General features: G+C 35.5%; 1 protein-coding gene across 5 annotated transcripts in view; it reads left to right on the top strand.

Moving 5' to 3' along the window:
* The window catches only part of ZFAND6 (zinc finger AN1-type containing 6), a 97,376-nt gene extending 79,105 nt beyond the window's left edge, over window positions 1–18,271 (top strand). For all 5 annotated transcript variants that reach the window (XM_078151116.1, XM_078151117.1, XM_078151118.1 and 2 more), the window contains 5 exons: window positions 533–703; window positions 2,576–2,684; window positions 4,202–4,302; window positions 15,620–15,733; window positions 17,336–18,271. In XM_078151116.1, coding sequence (XP_078007242.1) covers window positions 550–703; window positions 2,576–2,684; window positions 4,202–4,302; window positions 15,620–15,733; window positions 17,336–17,484 — 627 coding nt within the window. In that variant the 5' untranslated portion in view covers window positions 533–549 and the 3' untranslated portion in view covers window positions 17,485–18,271. The remainder of the gene's footprint in view (window positions 1–532; window positions 704–2,575; window positions 2,685–4,201; window positions 4,303–15,619; window positions 15,734–17,335) is intronic.
* Window positions 18,272–22,274: the final 4,003 nt, after the last annotated feature.

Raw genomic sequence — 22,274 nt, 5'->3', positions numbered from 1 at the left:
GCAAGCATGGGGAAGAAATTGTATTACTATTTTTTGTCGTAAGTCAGGCATGTTAGCCATTTGCTTTATGGGAGAAAAATGACACAACAGGGCTTTTTTTCCACTCCCTACAATTAATGATAACCCTCAGCTAAATGGCATTATCATTCTGCTACTACATCATTGGGCTGGAGAAGACCTGGCGTCTACCTTCATGGTTTAGAAAGCTTCATTGTAATCTAGGAGAGTCCAGACAAAACTGGTTTGCTCTAAGACTTCCCACGGTTCTCTGAAACATAAGAGCCTGAGGTTTATGATTATGGACAAACTTTTTACAAAATACCTTAATTCCTGAGCCACTGTAGTTCTCTTCTGACTCAATGTTTGGGACATAAGGGACTGTGAATTTTTATCTTGTTTGTGGGGAAAAATCCAGCTTTGTCACCTAAATAATGTGCTTTTAAAGAAGTAGAATTTATTTATTTATTATGATATAAAACTAATTTGGAGAACACTTAGTATTATCTCTCAATGCTCTGACTATAATTTTCAGGTGCACAGAAGAGGAACATGGCTCAAGAAACTAACCATAGCCAAGTGCCTATGCTTTGTTCCACTGGCTGTGGATTTTATGGAAACCCTCGTACAAATGGCATGTGTTCAGTATGCTATAAAGAACATCTTCAAAGACAGAATAGTAGTAATGGTAGAATTAGCCCACCTGGTAAGTAGTTCTTATGAGTGGTATACCTATTTTAAGTAATGTGTATAAACTAGAGTCTTTGCTACTGCACACATTACAGGCATGCATGCATGCATTATGTGTATTGTATGTATGCAGCTGAACATGTATGTGTATAATATGTTATACACAGAAACACACACACACGCACGCACACACACACACACACGCGCACACACACACACACACACACACACACACACACACACACACACACACACACACATATATATATATATATATATATATATGTCCTTTGGTAACTTTTAACTATTCACTCTGGATTATTATAGAATATATTGCAAATTTTTATGCAGACTTTTGAAAGTATCATTTAATCTGCAAAGTGTAGGAAGTGGGCATGGAGGAGTAGGAGATTTTTCCACTGGAGGGTTTTTATTTCCAGCTCATAGAAGTTGTTTTCTGTCTTTATAAGTAGAAGAGGCATATGTTGGGGAAAGAAACATCTGCAAGGTTTAATATGAATGGCTGGTAAAAAAAGTCAACAAAAATTCATATGCCTTTTAGCGAAGAGTGTCAATTTATCTTTTACAGCATCTAAAATACTTGTATGTTTTCATATTGTGTTTCATGTTCTAAATCAAAGTCCAGAACCAAATTAATTAAAATGTCACTGATTTTTCTTTGAGCTAAGATCACATTTAATGTATTTTCTTACTTGCTTCAGTTTCCCAAGAGGCTCTAAGTTAAGTGAGTAAACAAGGGCTTGTAATAGAATTGTCACCTCAAGATTAAATGCATTTTTTTGCTATGGATGATAGAACATTTTTATGGTTCCATATTGATATTTCCAAAAATGACCTTATGACACTTAAACACATTAGTTTTAAATGACTTCTACTTGTGATAAAAAATATCTCTGATATTTCACATTCATAGCTAAAGCAAATCATTTACATGGATGTGTATCTCTCACACACACACACACACACACACACACACACACACACACACACACACACACGATCTCATTAAAAGTAAGTTATTTAACCTTTGCCTTGGAGGCAGCTAGGTAGTTCACTGAATAGAACACTGAGCCTGGAGTCAGGAGTTAAGTAGACCTGAGTTCAGATGTGATCTTAAGCACTCACTAGCAGTGTGACCCTGGGCAAGTCACTTAGCCTCTCTTTGCCTTAATCCACTGGAGAAGCAAATGGCAAACCACTCTAGTATCTTTGCCAAAAAAAAAAAAAGAAACCATATGGGGATACAAAGAGTTGGACACAACTGAACAACAACACTGTAACATAAACAAGTACGTTTTTTTGTCTTTAACTCCTGTGTTTATTACATACATGAGAACTGATGATTAGAAGAGATCTTAGAGTGGAATGATACGTAAGTTCATTAGAGGAAAAATTGCTAAAGAACTTAAGTAAGCATTAGATATAGGTATTAGAAATGGCAATAATGTCAGTACACATTTAGTGTCTTCATACCTTTTATGAAACTCCTGGAAATATAATTTGCTAGACTGACAATGACATTTAATTCTCACCTCAAACTGTCAAGTATGTTTGACTATAGACCATTTTAAAACTTATTTACTGACCACAGATGTGTGTACTTACAGTAGGCAGTTGTGGATTAAATGATAATAAAATTGGCGGATTTTTCTTCCTAGTTTATCATTCTAGCCTCAAACTATTATTTCACTTAAAATAGTTCAGTGGAGATCTGTTGAGAGAATATGTATATGGTAATAAGTATCTCTAAATTAGGTAGTAAAACAATCTTTAATGTTTAGTGGAAAACTAACCTTGATTTTTATAAATGAACTGTTGGATTTACCAAGGTATACACACTTTAATGTGAAATGTGATATTCTTACAGCAACTTCTGTCAGTAGTCTGTCTGAATCTTTACCAGTTCAGTGCACAGAAGGCAATGTCCCAGAAGCTCAATCATTAGACTCCACATCTTCCCCATCTATGCAGCCAAGGTAAGGTCTCTTCAGGTCTCAATTAAAAAGATAATTAAAAATAAAGCTTATAGTACCTATGTTTGACCCATTTGCTTTGTGAGGAATGGTGTATAAAAATGACTTTTGAATGAAAAAGTGAGTTTCATTCTGGTTGTTTCTGTCCAGGTAGCTGTAACTTCTATTGTCTTCCTTTTACATAAAAAATAATTTTGTTTTTAAGTCTTTGTTTTTCCTCTGGCAGTTTCCTTATTCCTTAGATACTTCTGCAATACTATTGACTTACAGCTGATCAAGTTTTCAAGTATTAATTTATCAATAAAATTATCTTGTGTTTTCTCTGTCCCATGTTCATGTACATGTTCATGTTTGATGATTTGCTTTCTTCCTATTTGTGAATTGGATGTTGTAGTGCACATAGTACTAGAACTTGGTTTATGAAGTAGGAAACTGATGCTTAAATGTTCAATGACTTGTTCCCCAAGTCTCAGGTCTTCATATGATCATAGATCTAGAACTCAGAAAGACCTCAGAAGCCATATAGTCCAACTCTCTCTCATTTTACAGATAAGGAGACTGAGGTCCTAATAGATCAAATGACTTTTAAAGGTTATACATGTGACTGATAGTCAACCATGATGACATTTTGCTTTCTTGAATCCAATTCCAGCCTATTTCCCAATATTAATAAATTGTTTGTTTCTAAAGAATGTAAGTCTGTTCCAAATTGTCTTTTGCACTTAGTGCAGTGCATTGAGTGAAGATTAAATAAATTTAGTAAGACTGCATTCATGTCTGCGTTCACATATTTTAACTTTGAATTTTCCGTCGGTTTAGAGACTTGAAACAGATTTTATTGCATTGTGTTCTTACTCCACAGTTGATATATTATGACAAAACTAGTTTCCTACTTTCCTAGGTTCATAAGACCATAGATTACTTAGAGATGGGAAAAACTATAGAGGACATAAATTCAAACCCTCTCATTTTCCAGATGAGGAAACTAAGGTGCAGAGGTTAAGTGATTTGTCCCAGATCACAGTTAGTAAATGTCTGAGGCAAAATTGGAACTCAGGTCCTCCTTACTTTTTAGTCTCCACTGTGCTCCTTATCATGGCTGTTTATATTGTATGGTGTACTGGTTGATTATTTTGTAATGAGAGGATGTTGTAATAAATCACAAATTTACCTTAGTGTTTCTTAAGCATTTATTTATCACATCATTCATATCACCTTTATATGGTACCTGAAGCGTGTTACAGATGTGCCTACTGTACCTTCTGGTGGAAATAATTGCTTAATGGGTCATTTGACTTTTATTGATGAAAATTTTCTAACTGAAGTACTTGGTTTGAAAAATATTAATTTTCTAGTACCATTTAGATGTGCTAAAAATTACTATTTTATTGATCCCACATGTTGTAATAATCTACTGCAGTTAGCTGGATTGTTGCCTGATTATCTAAAAGCACTAAATAATTGAAACACAACACAAACTTGAACTTTTTTATCTAAAGATTTGTCCTTCTCTCTTTTAGCCCTGTATCAAATCAGTCACTTTTATCAGACTCTGTAGCACCTACCCAAGTGGAAAGTACATCTGTGGACAAAGCAATACCTGAAACAGACGATCTGCAAGGTGAGTAAGTGACTAAGCAGGCACACAGATATGTCCCTTCTTAAGGCCCTTTTTTATTTAATAACTTCCTGGGGCCCCTGCGCATACTGCATCACTAAATGAATGTGGCAGGCTGACTACAAGGTTGAAAAAAGCTTTCCTATTTAAGGGTGCTTCAGATGGTAGAGTATTATATAAAGTATTTGTTTGCTATGGAGAGAGGAAGCTCAAAGGTGAACAAAATTGGCCAACTGGCATTTGCTTAGTTTATAACTTATAAATGACAGGAATTTGATTTGCTTTGCATAGTCCAGGGGTTTCATCAGAATCATTAGTCAGTCTTGAAGCTTTACTTAATTATCATTAAAACCAGCTGCCCCTGCCACACTCCTTTCTCCAGAGTTTGGGATTCCTTTGGGATAGAGGAGCACATGTAGTAACTATGGTTTCCTTCCACACCAGTGATATGCAGCATCAGTAACTCTGGTCAGCATTTTGCATATTCAGCACACTCAGCACGTTATTCATAACTTAATGAAAGTTCTGTTTTATGAAGATTTGTTCATGATCATTATGGAGGATAGATTTAGTGGGAAAAGTCATAGTGGCTGTACAGGAGGCTATTGCAGTAAGCCAGTTGAACTGAGGTATGGGAGTGGAACGGAAGGGAAAGAGACATTTTAAAGGATAAATTACTAGACCATATTTACTTAGTATAAAAGATTAACAGAAATATGAAGCAAAGATGACTTGAAGGGGCAGCCAGGTGGCACAGTGGATAGAACACTTAACCTCAATGGCCTCACCAAAGCAGGAGAAAAAAAAGATGACTTGAGGTCATCTTTAGACCTTAGAAGAGACTTTTTTTCTTTTTCTTTTTCCTTTTATTCTTTTTTCGGTGAGGCATTTGGGGTTAAGTAACTTGCCCAGGGTCACACAGCTAGTAAGTGTCAGGTGTCTGAGGCCGGATTTGAACTCAGGTCCTCCTAACTCCAAGGCCAGAGCTCTGTCCACTTGCCACCTAGGTGCCCCTAGAATCGACTCTTCATGCAGTTGACAGGCAAGGAGGGATCTTGTTTCAGAAGAAGGATATTAAATTTAGAGAATTTGGCATCCAAGTAGAAAGTTTTAATATATAATTGTACTTAGAGAGATAGAGAGTGAGAGATCAGGATTGAACATAGAGATTTGAAAGTCATCATCATAGAGAGATGGTAGTATTAAGGCAGAAATGTACAAGTACTCCAGTGAGATTGGATATAAAAAGAACTGAACTTGAGAACTCTACTGTAGTTGAACAGATTAAAGAGGAACTAGCAAAGAAAGTGGAAAATAATAGCATTTATGCTAGATTTGTTCCTGGAAATCATGTCATCCAACTCCACCATTTTAAAAATGAGGAAATTGAGGGCCAATGAAGTAAAGTGACAAGATTTTTCAAGCTTAGGGATAGCCTGACATCTCTGAAAAACTTAAGCTGAAGTTTAAACCAGGGCCCTACCCATTGAGACAGTTAGAGAGAAGACCTACATGTGAGAAGTTTAGATAGGAACAGCCTAAACATATATAGAGTAAAAACCAGAACAGCAAAATATCTTAGAAGTGAGATGGTGGAGATGCCTAGCAGTTATGCAACAGAGTTGTTAAGGAGAATGAGGACAGAGAAAAGACCATTGAAGCCAGAAATAAAGGGGCCTGTTGATGACCTACAAAAATAGTTTCAGTACTGGGAATTAGTTAGGTTTCCAGGGTTATTATGAAGGGAATGGGTACAGTCAGTAAGTTTGTATACCTTATCAGGAAAGGGTGTGATTTAAAGGAAGGAGAAAAATCTGTGAACTAGCATATTTTAAATTTCTTTCATACTACGTATGATGAACGGATAAAATACAGGAATATTATTTCCCAGGTGATCTTTTTACCTCCGCAGTCTACCTAGAACTAATTATATACATCCAGAATAGGAGTTCAGAGTACAACATAAATAAGACTGGGATGAGGTTCTGAAATGGGCTGTTAGATATGGGCTACTGTACCTCATAGATGGCTCCCTCTTTCCTTTGTCCAGTGAAATTGTTTTGGGGTTAAGTCAGCCCTAACTGTAAGTACTTGATTGTTATGTTTATTATTATTAAAGGCCTGATTCATTTAAGGAAAAACACTATAGGGAAAATTTACAGTGTCCTCTTTAGCTGGTTCACTAACCCTGTTGATCTGAGGAGATGGTATTTAATAATGGAGGAGGACTGAGCTTTGTGTTGATTTCCACCCTTTCTCTGTTGATGGATAGGAAGTAGGAATTAGATCTGCATGGGAGTCCTAAGCAATAGGAGCGGGGAGGAAAGTGGGAAGTTTCCTTTAACAAATTGGACTCTATCCTCATGTGGAAGTTTCTTTTGAGTCATGTGCTTGCTCCTTTCTTTATACTGTCATTCAAAATGAAATAATGATAAAGTGTTTAAGTGCCCTAACAATAGTGCTAAATGAATATCCTTGTTTAATAATTATCATTTCCATGATAATTGGATCACATTCATTGACACTTTAGTTTCTTCTCATATCTAGAGATACTTCAAGATGAGCTTAGATATAATAATTCTGTATAGCCTTCTAACATTTAATGCCAAAGGAAAAAGCAAATTGCCTGTGAAAACTGTTGAACTTAAATGATAGTGATACTAAAATAGTAAATTAGTAAAATAATTTTTTAAATGTTTAAGACTTAAATGTATAAGTATTCCACTCAAGGTAAGTTGTACCATCTTGACCTCATGAGGGATTCCAGTGTTTAACATTGCATACTGGTAGCTGTTTCTTAATTAGAGTTCTAAAAAACAGACTTGATTAATTACTAATAAATAAAACTTTTTTAAAGTCTGTTTGAATTTAACTATTCAGAATTTGTCAACAATGATTGTTAGTGTACTTTTAACCTCACCCATACCTTTAGATTTAAATTAGTGTGGTCTTTGTTTGAATGCCCCCCCATCTAATTGCTTAATAAATTATTTTGAGTGAAGAATGAGAATTTATACAATTTATGTTTTCACAGTAGCATTTAATTTCCCTAATACAATGGTGTTTAACATGTGATTCTCTAATAGACATGGTCCATGCCAGCTGCTTGTTTGCAGTCAGATGAAGTTCAGCTTCTACTGATGCCACTTTGCTGTTGCTGTGCTGCTTCTTTGAGACTAAGGACTGAAAGGAAGGGGAAGGCCAGTCTTCAGACTTTCATCTTGGCCTGATGTCCTATTTTGTTCCTTACTTTGCTTTTCCTCTCCTTAAGTGACAACAGAATGGCATTTAATAGGACTATGTGCCATTTATAAAATTGCATACTATTTTTTGCATTTCTCGTAGTCTTAATTATTATTGAGATAAAAGGGGGCATTTGGCCATAAGTTTCATACCGTCATGCCATCACAAGACAATTACTCTATCATGGGAGTTGGTGTTAGGCCCTTTGGTAAAGCTTAAGTCAGTAATATTTCAGAACTTATTTTGTACAGAGCCTTGTAATAGGTGCCACAGAAAGACACAAAAAGAGTTTAAGGTGTTCCATAGTTAGAGTAATGGATTATCATAAATATTAACTACATTGTGTGTCTGTTAGTGTAGCTATTGTGTAGTAGGTATAGTCCCTGCCCACAAGGGCTTTGTAATCTTAATTAGCCATAAAAGACAGCACTTGCTTGCAAAAGACTTACAAAGACAAGAAAATGAATATAATGTTTATGATGGCAGTTGAAGGTGCAAATGAAGGAAAAGGAGGCTTCATGTAGCTTAGTCTTTTCAGTAAGTTTTTGAAGGTAAAATGAATGTTTTTCCAGCAAGAATGAGGGGTGAAGAGATTGCAAAGTGATAGAAGGAGACCGATAAAAGGAAGACTACTAGGAGCTTTGCTGGTTAAAGCAGAATCTGTAGTGAGGAGAAATGAAAATAACATTACTTGCCATCAGGAAAGTAATTTGGTCACAAGACTGGCATTGGTTGAAATAGGAAATTTTTACAGAAAAGAAGATAGATGAGATTTGATGAAGAACTAAATAGGGAGGAAAATGTTAAGTTAAAGGGATATTCTCTTGTGTGCCTAATTAAAAAGAAAATCCCGTGTTCTCTGCATATTTTGGCATTTCTGAATAAGAAGTATTTTATGTAAAATATAGTTGCTTTAAAATGTATACAAAGGAGTCACCAAAAAAGTCAGTTCACTTATTTCTTTCTGTTGTGATTTATGGTTTCCTTCAACCTTCAGTTTTTGGTTCTTCTATCTATGTATTTCCTGGGCCAATAGTATTTTAATCTTTATAGAATGATTAAAAAGTGAAGCGTATAATGCTAAAAAATGCAGATCAGATGATGTTTCTCCATTGATAAAGAATGTGCTTACTTTCAAGACAGGGTCTTGGAAATCAAAGAGTAGAACTAGAGCAGATAATCTGAAGAACAGGGTCCAGGTCTGGCCATTTTAATGATTAGACAGAAACATTTGGAGCCTGGGTGGGTAATAGGGTGGTAGAGGAAATCAGTAAAATAGAATAAGATTTCACAGAATTCATCTGAGTTTTCAAATGAAGTGTTTAAGATAAAGTTCAGTAACCCTGAACAATTCAGTTCTTTTTCTTAGATTCTGTATCTGTAAAACAAGTGTGTTCCTTCTGTCTTTAACCTTTTATAAGGATAAGCTGGAATAGGAGACAAAATGGGGATTTTAGGAAGAAAAGGAAATTGATGGTTATATTAATCCGGGAAGTCCTAGGGACTTCCTCAAAAACTCTTAATTTCTTAAAGATCAGTTTACTTTAGAAACTGAGAAGGAATGACCGTTTAAGGAAGAAAATGAGTTCTCTTTTCAACATGTTAAGTTTAAGTATCAGTGAAACACCTAAGTAAACATTTTTCAAGACAACTGAACGTTTGGGACTGCGTAAGGGATACAAGGCGAGACTTTAAGAGATTTGGGTATCATCTGTATAGGCTATTAATGCTGGTTGAACACATTCGAAATGTTTGATAATGGTAGCTTATAACATAGTCTTTTATGCCCATAAATAATGATTGCATGAAAAAAGGGAAAAACACTTGTACGTTACCTTGTAAGTCAGCTCTGTTTCTGGCTTTTTTCTCAATTTTCCATTCCCTTTACTTGACTGAAATGCCTTTTGATATCAGTTGTAAATTCTCTTCCTGCTCTTGTAGAAAAAGCCGTATTTTTCTAGTCTCAAGGGGCAGGTAACTAGTTTGGGATGGAAGTGGGAGGTGGAGGATCAATTTGTAGAAACAACATTGGGCTTTAGAACCAGAAGACTTGTATCCACATGCTTTGGATCATCAGCCACACAAGTCCCTGAGCCTTAGTCGTCCCATCTTTAAAGTAAAAGTACTTATATTGCTTACCTTATATTTTGTAAATTGTAACTGTGTAAATGTAGGTGATCCTGATGCTTAAGGCCTTACATCTCAGGTTAACTTGGTGCTTGTTGTTTAGAAATTATAAGGTAACATAGTGTAGTGGATAGAGCCCTTGGATTCCAAGTCAGACCTATGTTCCAGTCCTAGTTCTCCTACTTAATTTTCAGTATGACTTTAAGATGGTTACGTTATCTACAAAATAAAAGAATTGAGTAAATTGATCTTTAAAGTCCCTTCCAGTTCTAGATCTTAGTATTATTCTGTGAGGAAGGAGTTTAAGGTTGGAGATGAACTTGAATTTTTAAACTTTAAATTTATGGGTAGTCCTAAGGTTTTTATTTTCCTAATTAAATGAAGTAATATACTTAAAGTATTTTGCCAACCTTAAAGCACTGTACAAATGTCCACTGACATTCCAGTGATTTAATTGAATACTGAAGGAGTAATAACACTATATTTGTATGGTTTTCATTTAATCATAGTAACATACCTATAAAGTGGAGAAGTACAGAAATTTTCCTTTCCTATGTATGGCCTCACTATTTTTTGATGAAGGAAAGAGAAGCACAAAAAAGTTAAGGTTTCTTATTTGATGTCACACTTTTATTTGAGCTAGAATTAGAACCCAGTCTTCTGACTGATAACCTACTGTTCCTACCACTAAGCTACTCTCTCATGTCTCCTAAATTTACAAATGTGACACTTGCTCTCACTCTGTATTTTGACTTGAAAAACTGATAGGGAGCTGTTTGGTTTTTTTTTCTTCTCCACAGTCACTTTGCCTTTGCAGTAGTACTTTATTAATATTAGCAGGTGCATTAGGCAGAATGTTAGTGGAAAAAGATTTTGAGCTAGAGGCCCTTGGTTCAAATTCTGATTGCTATTTTATTTACCTATAAGACTTTGGGCAAGTTCGTTTAAATTCAGAGGAGGCTCAGTTTTTTCATCAGTAAAATGAGGCTCATCATGGCCTTTTCCATCTAACATTTTGTGATGATGAGTAATTTCATATTATTGGGAAATGAGAGATCCCACATAAATGAATAATAAATGCAAAAGTATCTAAGAGTTTGAATACATAAAGTTAAGCTGCAGTTATCTGGAAAATTACATTAAGCAGACATTAAGTGCCTACTACATAAATATAAATATGCCTTTAAAAATATTATGTTGAACATAACAACCAGCCTCTCAGTGGCTTAATCATAAATATGCTTAAGAGTCTTAAAGAATGTAGGGCTGTTTGCCTTATTTTAGTGATCCCAGTTAGCCCTGTAGTAGATGATTCTGCTGCTTCTGCTGTTTCTCCCTTGTCATGATATGCCCACTGCTAACATTTATCCCCATTCAAGCTTATTTATAGAACTGTAGATAGAGAGCTGTAAGGGACCTCAGCAGCTATATAATCCGTTTCCCTCATTTGACAGATGAACAAACTAAGGCTCAAAGAGACATGACTTCACCAGGGTCACAAAGGATAGGATATGTGAGGTGGGTTTTAAAATGAGATTCCTTGATTCTGGTCCTCTTTCCATTGTATTAAAGACCAGCAAGCTTATTTTTACACAAATTAGTGAATAAACTAGGACCAGAGTGTGTTTCTACTACTGAGTAAAAGCACGTAGGTCTTTTCTACCCATGCCTTTTGGTCAGTCATTTTCAGAGGCAAGAGCCATCTTAATGCTTATGTGCTGTTTTCAAGGTCACACAAAATACTGGCTTTGGGCATATTTTGTTATTGTGATATTGCCACCTCCATTTAATAAACTGAGTGGTAAGAGAAATATTTGGTATTAAGAGTCAAGTTTACATTTACAGAACCAATAGTACACTTAAGTTTGTCATAGTGATGTCATGAAAGCAGCTGGTCTGCCATTTACAGGAGAAGAAATTGAGGCCCAGAGAGAAGTGCCTTGCCCCAGGCAATATAGGTAGTAACTAGCAGGGCCATGTTTTGAACCTAGATTCTTTAGCTCACATCCAGTGCTTTTTTCACCATACCATGCTGTACCCCTATGAGAACAGGTCTTAAAATGGCTTCCTGGTTCTCGACCATGAGTTTTTTTCATGAAAACCACCACTGGGAATATTGTATAATACCAGACTTTCTCTGGGTATCATAAATAATGAAATATTTTCATTTAAAAATAACAGATTTTTGCTTGAAGCTTCTGGTTTATTGTGTACTATTTCTAATGAATGCTGTTTAGTTTTCTGCATCATTTTTTGTTATAACTCAGAAGTTTTTTATCTTGTAATAAGTCAATAAATACATATTTAGTGTTTCTATGTGCCAGACATTGTATTAAAGTGAGAAATATGAGGGATGGTGTTGTATAGCCTCTGCCCTCAACGGATTGCAGTTCTGCTGAAAAGATACAAATGGAAAGAGTTAAAAAACAAAATAAGAGAAGAGTAAATCTAGTATAATGCAGGAAATGTCATGGTTTGTGAACATAAGAAGAAACTCTTGATTGCTAGAATTTTGCGCAGAGGTGACTTTTGAGTGTTAAACTGACCTTTAGTTAGATCCATAGAGCAAGTAATATTGTAGACATGATGTATCTTGATTTTAGCAAGCTGTTGGACATAGCTCTCACCTTTTGGATAGGATGATGTGACATGGACTGAATGCTAACTGTAGGGATTTTAATGAACTTAGACACAAGCTAACAGTATAATGTGTCTCATATAAGCTGATGTGATCTTAGGCAGCACTAAGAGGTATAGTATCCAAAATGGAGGCAGTAGCCTCTGTACATATCACCCCTGATCAATTCAAGAGCCATATTTTTATGAAGGCCATTAAGTTGTTTTTCATCTAGAAGAGAATAGTGAGGGAACTCGATAGTGAGGGAGCATATACAGATGAGTTGAAGGTACTGCGGATATGGGATGGTAAGCTTAAAAGAAAAAATGACTTCTTGTGACTATCATCTTTTTCTTCCTCCTTACACTCACCATCCCCCTTCCCCACCTCCTCCCCAAGATAGCTATTTGAAAGAGAAGAGGAATTAGGTGGTCAAAATGTTGCTTTAATAAGGGTAATCCGCTGGCAGTTCTTTATATAACAAATAGTAGAAAATCCATAAAGATTCATTTGTGTTTTTGAAATGAGATGGTATTACTTTTGAAGTATACATTGTGATTTGTTTCATTTTTATTAAGATTCACCTTATCCAGGAAAACCATACATTAATATAGGTACAATATATACCTGTTATGCTTTGCATCCTTTACTACCCTACCTTACAGACTTGTAAAAAAAACTGTAAATTATGATATATAAGTATACATTGTTATATTCACCATTGTCCACTCTCCTAAAATATTAAGATAATGATGTGTCTGTAGTTTGGGTACAAGTGATATCTATTCCACTTAGTAATTTTGCTTATCTGAGTGCACCAATAGATATTAAAGAATTGTCTTTACGAGTGCTAATAATTTTGTGTACTTTATTTTTATTCATGCACTTCTTTTTTTCACAGGACCCAGAGCAGAGGGCTTTGTTCCTCTTGAGTGTGATCCTCCATGTGGATAGTTAATTTAATTTTACCTGCCTGGTGCTTTTTTTAAACAGTTATAATGGCTAGTGGTTAACAGAGTCTAAATTTGATGCCCCCAAATAATGGAAGCTGCTGAACATCAAAACCCTGTTTTCCCCATCACAGCCTTAACCTGTTTCAGATCTCTTTGCTCTCCTACTCTCCCCTCTCCACCAAAATAAATAAAGTGGGGCTTAAGGAGTATAATAAACCAGGTCAACTAACACCTATGTAGGCTTGCCATTGACAAATAGGTGACTTTGTAAACCTGATTTGAGACCTCTATTTGTCACCAAAGTTAATAGTATAATTAGTTCTCATTTTTGATCCCAACTTCAATAAAAGGTTTTGCATGGGATATCTGTTGAACTTGTAGGCTCTTTAAATCAGGTTATTTGCCCCCAAATTAAGGCAGACAGCTTATTTAGGAAATTTGTTTCACTTAACTTTTATTAGCTTTCTGTTTTATACTTTCACCTAGAAATAATCATTCTGTCAATCAGAGATAATAAAGTACATGTCATGTTGTCTACTGGCCCAGAGCTTAGCTTTCTCATTACATACAGTCGTGACAGATGTGTTGGCCTTTAGAACCCCACATTCATTTTTTCATATACAAACTACAATCTCTTATGCTCATTTTGAAAGTACTTAATGCAGTAAAAGCTTATTACTGAAGTTTTTAGGTGTGATGATGATCCATTTTATTACAGATTAATTCCATTTTTTCTTCATGTAAATACTTTTAAGAAATGTGCATCTACTCTGGCTAAACCAGTTTTCATGTTTATAATTTGCAGTCATTCTTGAAAGAGTCTTGTAGCCCCCAAATATAGTACTGGATGTTTCAGGTTGTTCATCATATTTTTATGAATGTAAAGAGAACATACTTATTAGACATGATTTCTGACCGTCAAGGAAAATGAGATTGGATTTTCTCGATGGTCACAGCCTAGTATTGTTTGATCACTTCCACACACAAAGTTTTTGCTTATAGTGGGGCCTCTTTTCCTTCCTCCTAAATAACTGTAACTAAATCTCAGTTTTCCAAAGGGGATATATTTTTCATATTCCATAAAACCGTCTTCAAGTATCACTTCCTTTTTATACAGAAAATCAATTTAGTAGAATGAGTACACTATTTGAAGTCTTCAGTATCATATTTTTGGCAAGTTAAAGTTGCTTTGACCTCAGTCATATTTGGTTCAAGTAAAAAAAACTATTAAGTCAACCAAGAAAACTTTTAAAAATAAGTAATCATCATCACCACCACCACTAAAAGCTAATATTTATTGAGCATCTATGTGTAGCATACTTTGCCTTTCATAGGTGAGAGGGGAAATAAAATCAGATACCTGCCCTCATGGAGCTTAAACTAATTAGGAAGCCAAGTCAGATAACTCAGCTATTTATTAAGTGCTATGTGAGTGGTGCAGATGGTTAGTGATATAGGAGATACAGTTAGGGAACATTGCTGAAAGGTTAGGGCAATAAATAGGAGTCTTTATGGAAGAGATAAAAACTCTTAAACTTGAGGCTAACTTTGAAGAAAGAGTAGAGCTTAATTAAACAAAGATAGGGATGAAGAATAGACATGACAATGAATAATAGAATAGAATATTCTTCAAAATAGAATAAACATTCTAGACATGAGAATACATTGACTTAATCTGTGATAATAGGAATAAATGTTATTTTGGGGAAATAACATATAAATGAATTCAACAGGAGCAAAGGCTTTGAGTTAGGTGTTCAGTAGATCAATTGGCAGATATAACCTTTGTCCTGTAGGTGGTAGAAAGCCATTGAAGCTGGGGCTAGGGGCTGGGTGGCACACAATTTTTCTACAGCTGTACGTATAGTTGTCGTAATTCTAATCTTAACATTTTTTTAAAAGTGCTTCCTCCTGGAACCATTTCTATTCATTTTAGAACTTATGTCTTCAGACCTATTTATCTTTCCCAGTCCTTAAATTATGTGACATAAATTCTTGGCCTAGGCCAGCCTGTCATTTTAGAAACGTCATTGAGATTTTAATTTTTAGTATTTCTTGAATGACTGGGCTCAGAGAATCCCTTTTTTTGCATGTAATTTTTTGTTTTGTTGCTGTTTTTAAGTTAAATCTGGTAATGAGAGCATGGTATGGTATATTGAGGCATGGAACTTGGAGTTAGTTGATCTGGCTGTTGATCTGAACTATGAGCTCTTCCAGCTTAATCAAGTTGCTTCAGATCCCTTCTTTGGGCCTCAGTTTCCTTACCTGTTTGGATGTATATAATATCTAATGTCCTTTTCTAGCTTTAATATTCATTGATTGTGTGACACCAAGATTTTGTTAAGTGATCATTTCATCATCACTTTCCTATTTTTGTTAGCTTCAGTATCGGATACTGCACAGCAACCCTCTGAAGAGCAAAACAAGTCACTTGACAAACCAAAACAAAAAAAGAATCGCTGTTTCATGTGCAGGAAGAAAGTGGGACTGACTGGTAAGAAAAAGAAGGACATGCATTATCTAAGATTAAACTGGATACTTACATAACAGGTGTCTAAGTGTGGTTTCCTATGAGTGACTTCGGTTCGCATTGTTTTTGTGCCTTGAACTATTGCCATAAGAGGGAGCAATTTCCTGGAGTGATCATGATATCTAAACCCCCATTTAATGACGTTCATAGAATTGATAATGAAGATTACCCTATATGCTCCCTTGAAAGCCTTTTCCATTTTAATAGTCTATCAAATAATTATTTTTTGAATTGAAAATATTTTTCTTTAAAGAATACCAAAGTGAAATACATGTATGGATCTGTTTATATAAATGCTTACTATTAAATATATGCAATTTTGGCTATTATGATTAAACTCACTTTTAAAAGATATTGGTCAGAGCAGCTAGGTGACGCAGTGGATAGAGCACCGGCCCTGAATTCAGGAGGACCTGAGTTCAAAAGCGGCCTCAGATACGTAACACTTACTAGCTGTGTGACACTGGGCAAGTCACTTACCCCCATTGCCTAGCCAAAAACAAAAAAGACATTGCTCTTAAATTAATCACATAGACATACAAAGGAAGGCTAATTCCAGAGATGAACTTTTTATGTTGTATTTTCCAGTTGATTTCTTTGGTTCATCTTCCAGAATCTGACAGCATAAGAACAGGTGGTGAAATTGCTAGCTCATAGCCACTGGGAGAAATTAGGCATAGTTGTAAAGACCATATTTATTTGTGGATTATCCACAGTTCCTTTTTTTTTTTCCCCTTTCTTAAAGCTGCTAATCATTTGGCCATTTCTTTCAGTAATAATTAGCACCTCTGCTGGAGGCTGGTTGAGGGAAGCAAGAAGATGAAATACAACATCAGTCACATGTTGTTTGTTATAGTTTTTATAAAGGTTTGTTTTTTTAAGGGAGGAAATTTAAGCTTAGGATGTAATAGTGTGATGTAGTAGAAAGAGCACTGGATTTGGAAAGGACATAGTTTTGAATTCTGGCTCTGCTACTGACTCCCAGTGTGATCTTGGGCAAGTGACTCTCTGGACCTCAGTTTCCTCATCTGTAAAAATGAGAAGATATGACTAATATATGAAGTTCCTTCTAGCTCTAAGTCCCATGATATCCTAAAACATTAGGATCTCACTTTTTAGTTTTCTTTCAATATCACAGATAATAGTTTTCTGCATACTTGTTTCAGTCTTCATTTGACATTGAATTTGAGAGGTATTTTACATTGTCATTTCATTCTTTCAGCAATCCTGTGGGATCAATCACACAAGATAGGTGATGCCACTTAGACATGGAGAGTCGTACCAATCAGAACCAGAATTGGAGCTCTCAGAATATAGTTTTCAGAATATCATTTGACTCATTGAGTCATGCCTCCCGTTATTTTGATTAGTTTAGCAATTGGGATCATACTGCTTGCCTTAAACGTGGGATTTGGCTTGAGATTTACTCATGTTGCAAAATGGTTGAAGTGTTGATATGACCTGTTCTTATTGTTAAGTCTTTTCGTTCAGCCATCACAGCCATGATGTTTTAGTTCTTTTGGCTAAGATCCTGTGCCTCTAATAGGCTGATGTTTCTGTTTTCAGGGTTTGAATGCCGGTGTGGAAATGTTTACTGTGGTGTGCACCGTTATTCAGATGTACACAATTGCTCTTACAATTACAAAGCTGATGCTGCTGAGAAAATCAGAAAAGAAAATCCAGTAGTTGTTGGGGAAAAGATCCAGAAGATTTGAACTCCTGCTGGAATACAAAAATCCTTTTGACCATCTGCAAACTAAATTGACTTGAGCTTTTTTTTCCTAGTCATTGGGAATGTAGAGCAATGTATCTTGCATAGACCTTTTAATCATGCATGTCATCAGAAGAATAGATTTTTGTTTTTGTTTTGAAAATGACTCTGAACATTTATTTCCATTGCAGTTTCTGTGGCTGAAAAGACTTAAGTAAACTTTACAAGTATTATCCTTTTAAGATCATTTTAATTTTAGTTGAGTGCAGAGGGCTTTTATAACAAACATGGAGAAATATTGGAGGGCTGTGCTTTTCCAGTATTAAACATGCATGCATTAACCTTGCAGCAGTTTATTTTCTCATTGTGTGTGTATCTATAGCTTTTCTCTGCAGCACGATTTCTCTTTGGATAATGCCCCTTATGGCACAACTAGTTATCAGTAACTGAATGTATTTTAATCATTATGGCTGCTTCTGTTTTTCATTAACAAAGGTTATACATATGTTAGCATATTAGCTTCTTTGCACCCACAACCTATTTATGTATGAATCATTTGTAATGAGAGAGTGTGTGCCAATGAGATTATAAGTTTGTGTGGTTTTTAAAAATTCTTTTTGAGTGAGGGGAGGAAAGGCTGTATGCACTTCATTGCTGACTGCAGATTTCACTGGGATTAAGTTCATCAGTCTGTATGTACACAAATATGAAGAATGATCTGAAGTAATTGTGCTGTATTTATGTTTATCCACCGGTCTTAACTTTGATTAAATAAAAAAAAGGCAAAGCAACTCCCATTGTGTTTCAGCATTTCTCAAGACACACTGCCAATTGATTTTGACTCTTGTCTCTGATTCTGATTTTCTAGTGTAGTAGAATGACAGATACCATGACAACCAGCTTCCCCCCCTGGAAGAACAATGTCTTACCTATATTTATATGACTAGCCAGGTGACTGAAAATTAAAATAAAATGTAATTATTAACTGTTCTCCTATGAATTATAAATGATAAAATTCTGAACATCGGAGGACATTTTCTGCTTTAAAATGCATTTTAATTCAATGAATTCGAAAATATTTAAAACACTTTTTTTCTCCCTCGACTTCTGACAAACATTTCCCAACTGTAGTTTTTTTGTGACCCTGGGCAGTTATCTTTTTTTCTTCCACTATTTAAAAATCTTTTCACCAGAGTAATGACTGGTAATCTGTTAATACTTGTTATGTTATCTGGGTATATTTTGTGTTGCTCTGTATTCTTAGTGTTGCTAGAGCCAGACATAGGAGATAAATAAATTTGTTGGGAGAAAATAATTGAGAGTACTTCTTCCTCTAGCTGTTTTTACAGAGATTGAAAACAAACTGACAGTTGCATGCATTCAGCTTGATCTTAAGGAACACAAGGAGAATGAAGTTCTCTTGGTCCACCTTCAAGTATACAACATTCAGTTGGATTTTTCTGAACCCTCCATACTCACTGGAGGGTGGTTTGGGCATGGGGTATGAAGGGTGGGACAGAAAACTTGAAATTGCTCTCACAAGTTTTTGTTACATTAATTTATGACTTTGAGTTTTTGGTTCATCTGTCAGGTAATTTTAGTGTTCATAAGTTTAGAAAGGTTTTTCCTCACAACAACCAGGCCAAGGGAATTAGTGCAAACATCGTTGCCATTTTATGGTTAATGAAACTGAGGGTCAATGAAATAATGAGTCGCCCAAGGTTACAGGTTTGATTAAAACTCCTGTCTTGCAACTCCAGGTCCAGGGGCTCTTGCTACCTCCAGTGACAGTCTTCTAAGAAAAGTGTGAAAGCAGATTGAGCCAAGTAAGGGGAAAGAAATTATGAAGTAAGCAAAATAGCTCTTGAGGAACTAAAGTGAATATACCACAGTTCATGCATATTACTCATAGGATGGTTTCCAGTTTCTTGTTCAGGGTCCATTTACTCTTTATTTGAGATAGATTAGAATCAGCTTGCTGGTGTGGTTTTCCAGCCTGCAGCTATAGGCAAGCATACTTAGATCATTGTGAAGTGACAGCCAATGAGCCTCGCAGTATGGGGTCATTTAATTGTACAGGCAACTTATATTTCCTTCGGCAAATTCTGAGGATATTGCAATATTACAAAATAGCATGACAATTGATTGCTTATGCAGATGACCAGTCATCACAAAAAAAAAATTAGGTTATGCCTGCTATATTGTTTAAGAAAGTTAGGAATATTAGTAATACATTTGAGAAATCTTCCACATGGTTAAAATAAAAAGTTGTGGCACTTAAGAAGTGGTAAATTTTTGTTGTCTGGAATATTCACTTTTGTGGAGTGATTTATCAAAACCGTTAAAATGTCAAGTAAATGATATTCTTTTTTGTTTCGTGTACCATGATATGGTATTCCAGGATAGGTAATATGAGAAACTTTTTAGTGTTTAGGAAACTTGGAACAAGGTTGGTGGTTGGGAGAGAGAATATTTCATGTGTGTTCAAGGATCATGGTATCTGAATGTGAATATTGTCAGTGCTGATGTTTTGCTGTTGGTGTTCACATGTTTACATATGCCCAAAACCTCCACAGGTGCTCAGTAAAGGAAGTGACTCCCAAATTCTGTTCTCTAGCTCACTGTTGTGCCCCTCCCCCTTCCTTCCATGATTGTGTGTTGTATGTGTGATGCTGAATGTTATTAAAATCCATTTAGCAAGACAAGTGCTTTTACATAGTTATGGATAGGCACACTTATCAGTACTATGACACATTTATCTATGTTAAATGACATTTGTTATTAAGTTATATTCATTTGAAGAAGATATATTCATTGAAGATACATTCAGTCACACTGAGCATGGATCCCTGTCTCCCTTCCTCTGTGCTTTGCCATTTTTATCCTCCCCATTGACAAATCCTTCCTTCTTCCCTGGAAACTTTCTTGTCAGATTAAGTCCTTTTTAAACACATGCATGATTTTGATAGATACCAAACTACAGGTATGTATTTTCCCACTGATTTTTTGTGTATCCTTAAGACCCTCAAGAGTTGTAATATTACAGCATTCAGCTCTGAGTAAGACTGGCTACCAGGATCTCTGTTGTCACTTCTACATATTAGCTCCACTTCTACATATTAGCTCCACTCATTTTATTCTGAGTAATTTCTTTATCTCAGATCTTCGTTATATTTTGGTGATCTCCACCATCCTAGCTTCTGTTTCCAAGCAAATGACTTCCAAATCTTCATAGCTATCCCTAAATTTCTCTCCTGTGCCTGAGTCCCACATTGCTAACTGCCTGCTTGAACATTGCCAGGATGGTGTCATATTCTAGATGCTTCTTTCATTAAAAAAAAGTTTGCAATTTTTCTTTTGGGAGTCATAAACTAAATTATCTACTCCCTTTGACATTTGTCATCTCTTCCTAAGTTTGAATTTGCAAGCTCTTAACCATAGCTTGTTGTCTTTTAGAGACCAGATAATCTAGGTAGCAACCACCCAAGTGAATGATAGTCCTTGCTATAGCTATAGTTTAGATGTATAGACTTTCCCCATTTAGATATCAGTAATTGAGTCGGAGCAAGCAGCATTTGCTTCCATACCTACTGTGGATTTTTATGAATAAAATACACTTTTTAAAAGAAACAGATACAGAATATTTCTCATTTTTATCTTTATATCCCTATATCCCTAGTACCTTGTACAAGGCTGGGCATATGTAAATACTTAATAAATGCTTATTGCCTTGATAATATAGAATTTAAGATTAAAATTTTTAAAGTAAAATTTGGTACCTAAGATATAATTTGGTTCATTTTTTTGTTTGATTCAGTTTCTCTCGAGTACTCACAAAAATATTATGGTTGCTCCACAGATGTAGATCACATCTTTTCCCATTAAACTTTAACTCTTAAATCACTACTTTATGTGTAATCCTGGCTTTATATGTAAGGGCTAAGAAGGAAGTAGTTTGTATGACTGCACTTATCTTGCTTCTGTGCTTTGGGCCTTTCAAGGAACTTTTGTATCAGATGTTCTTAACTACTTACAGCTTTGAATTATGAAAACACTCATGTGCCTTCTGAGTATATCCAGCTGGCTCTGTCTGTACTATAGGGCTCTGTTTTCACTAGAAATTAGAAGCAGTTTATAGAAGCACCTAATACTTCTGCAGGAGATGTTTTTTCCAACACGATCTGCTTTTATGTCTTAATGTCTTATCCTTTTGTAGCTGTTTTTGTATGTAAAAGCTAAATTATATCAGTTTCCTTAAAATTTTCACATTAACCCCCATTTAAACAGAACATTTTAAAAAAATGTAGCACTCTGACCCTTTAACCACTTCTACATATTAGCTCCACTCATTTTATTCTGAGTAATTTCTTTATCTCAGATCTTCGTTATCTTTTGGTGATCTCCACCATCCTAGCTTCTGTTTCCAAGCAAATGACTTCCAAATCTTCATAGCTATCCCTAAATTTCTCTCCTGTGCCTGAGTCCCACATTGCTAACTGCCTGCTTGAACATTGCCAGGATGGTGTGCTCATAGAGTGCTGGACTCTATCCAGTTTGAGTTGGGAAGACTTGGGTTTGAATCCTGCTTTGGACACTAGCTGTTTGACCCTGGGTTTTGCAAGTCACTTATCCTCTCAATTTCCTGACCTGTAAAATGGGAATAATAGCTACCTTCTAGGAAATTATTTGTGAGGATCAAATGGAAGAGCCATAGATAAAGTGCTCTGTAACCCTTAGAGTCTTCTATAAATATTAGCTATTATTGTTAAGGTAACCTGGAAAGAGGAAATAGGC

This window comes from Phascolarctos cinereus, unplaced genomic scaffold (genome assembly GCF_003287225.1).
Source record: "Phascolarctos cinereus isolate Bilbo 61053 unplaced genomic scaffold, phaCin_HiC Scaffold_3;HRSCAF=262, whole genome shotgun sequence".
NCBI classification, from domain to species: domain Eukaryota; kingdom Metazoa; phylum Chordata; class Mammalia; order Diprotodontia; family Phascolarctidae; genus Phascolarctos; species Phascolarctos cinereus.
The sequence above is the reverse complement of the archived record's forward strand: the minus strand, read 5'-3'. Positions and strand labels throughout refer to the sequence as shown.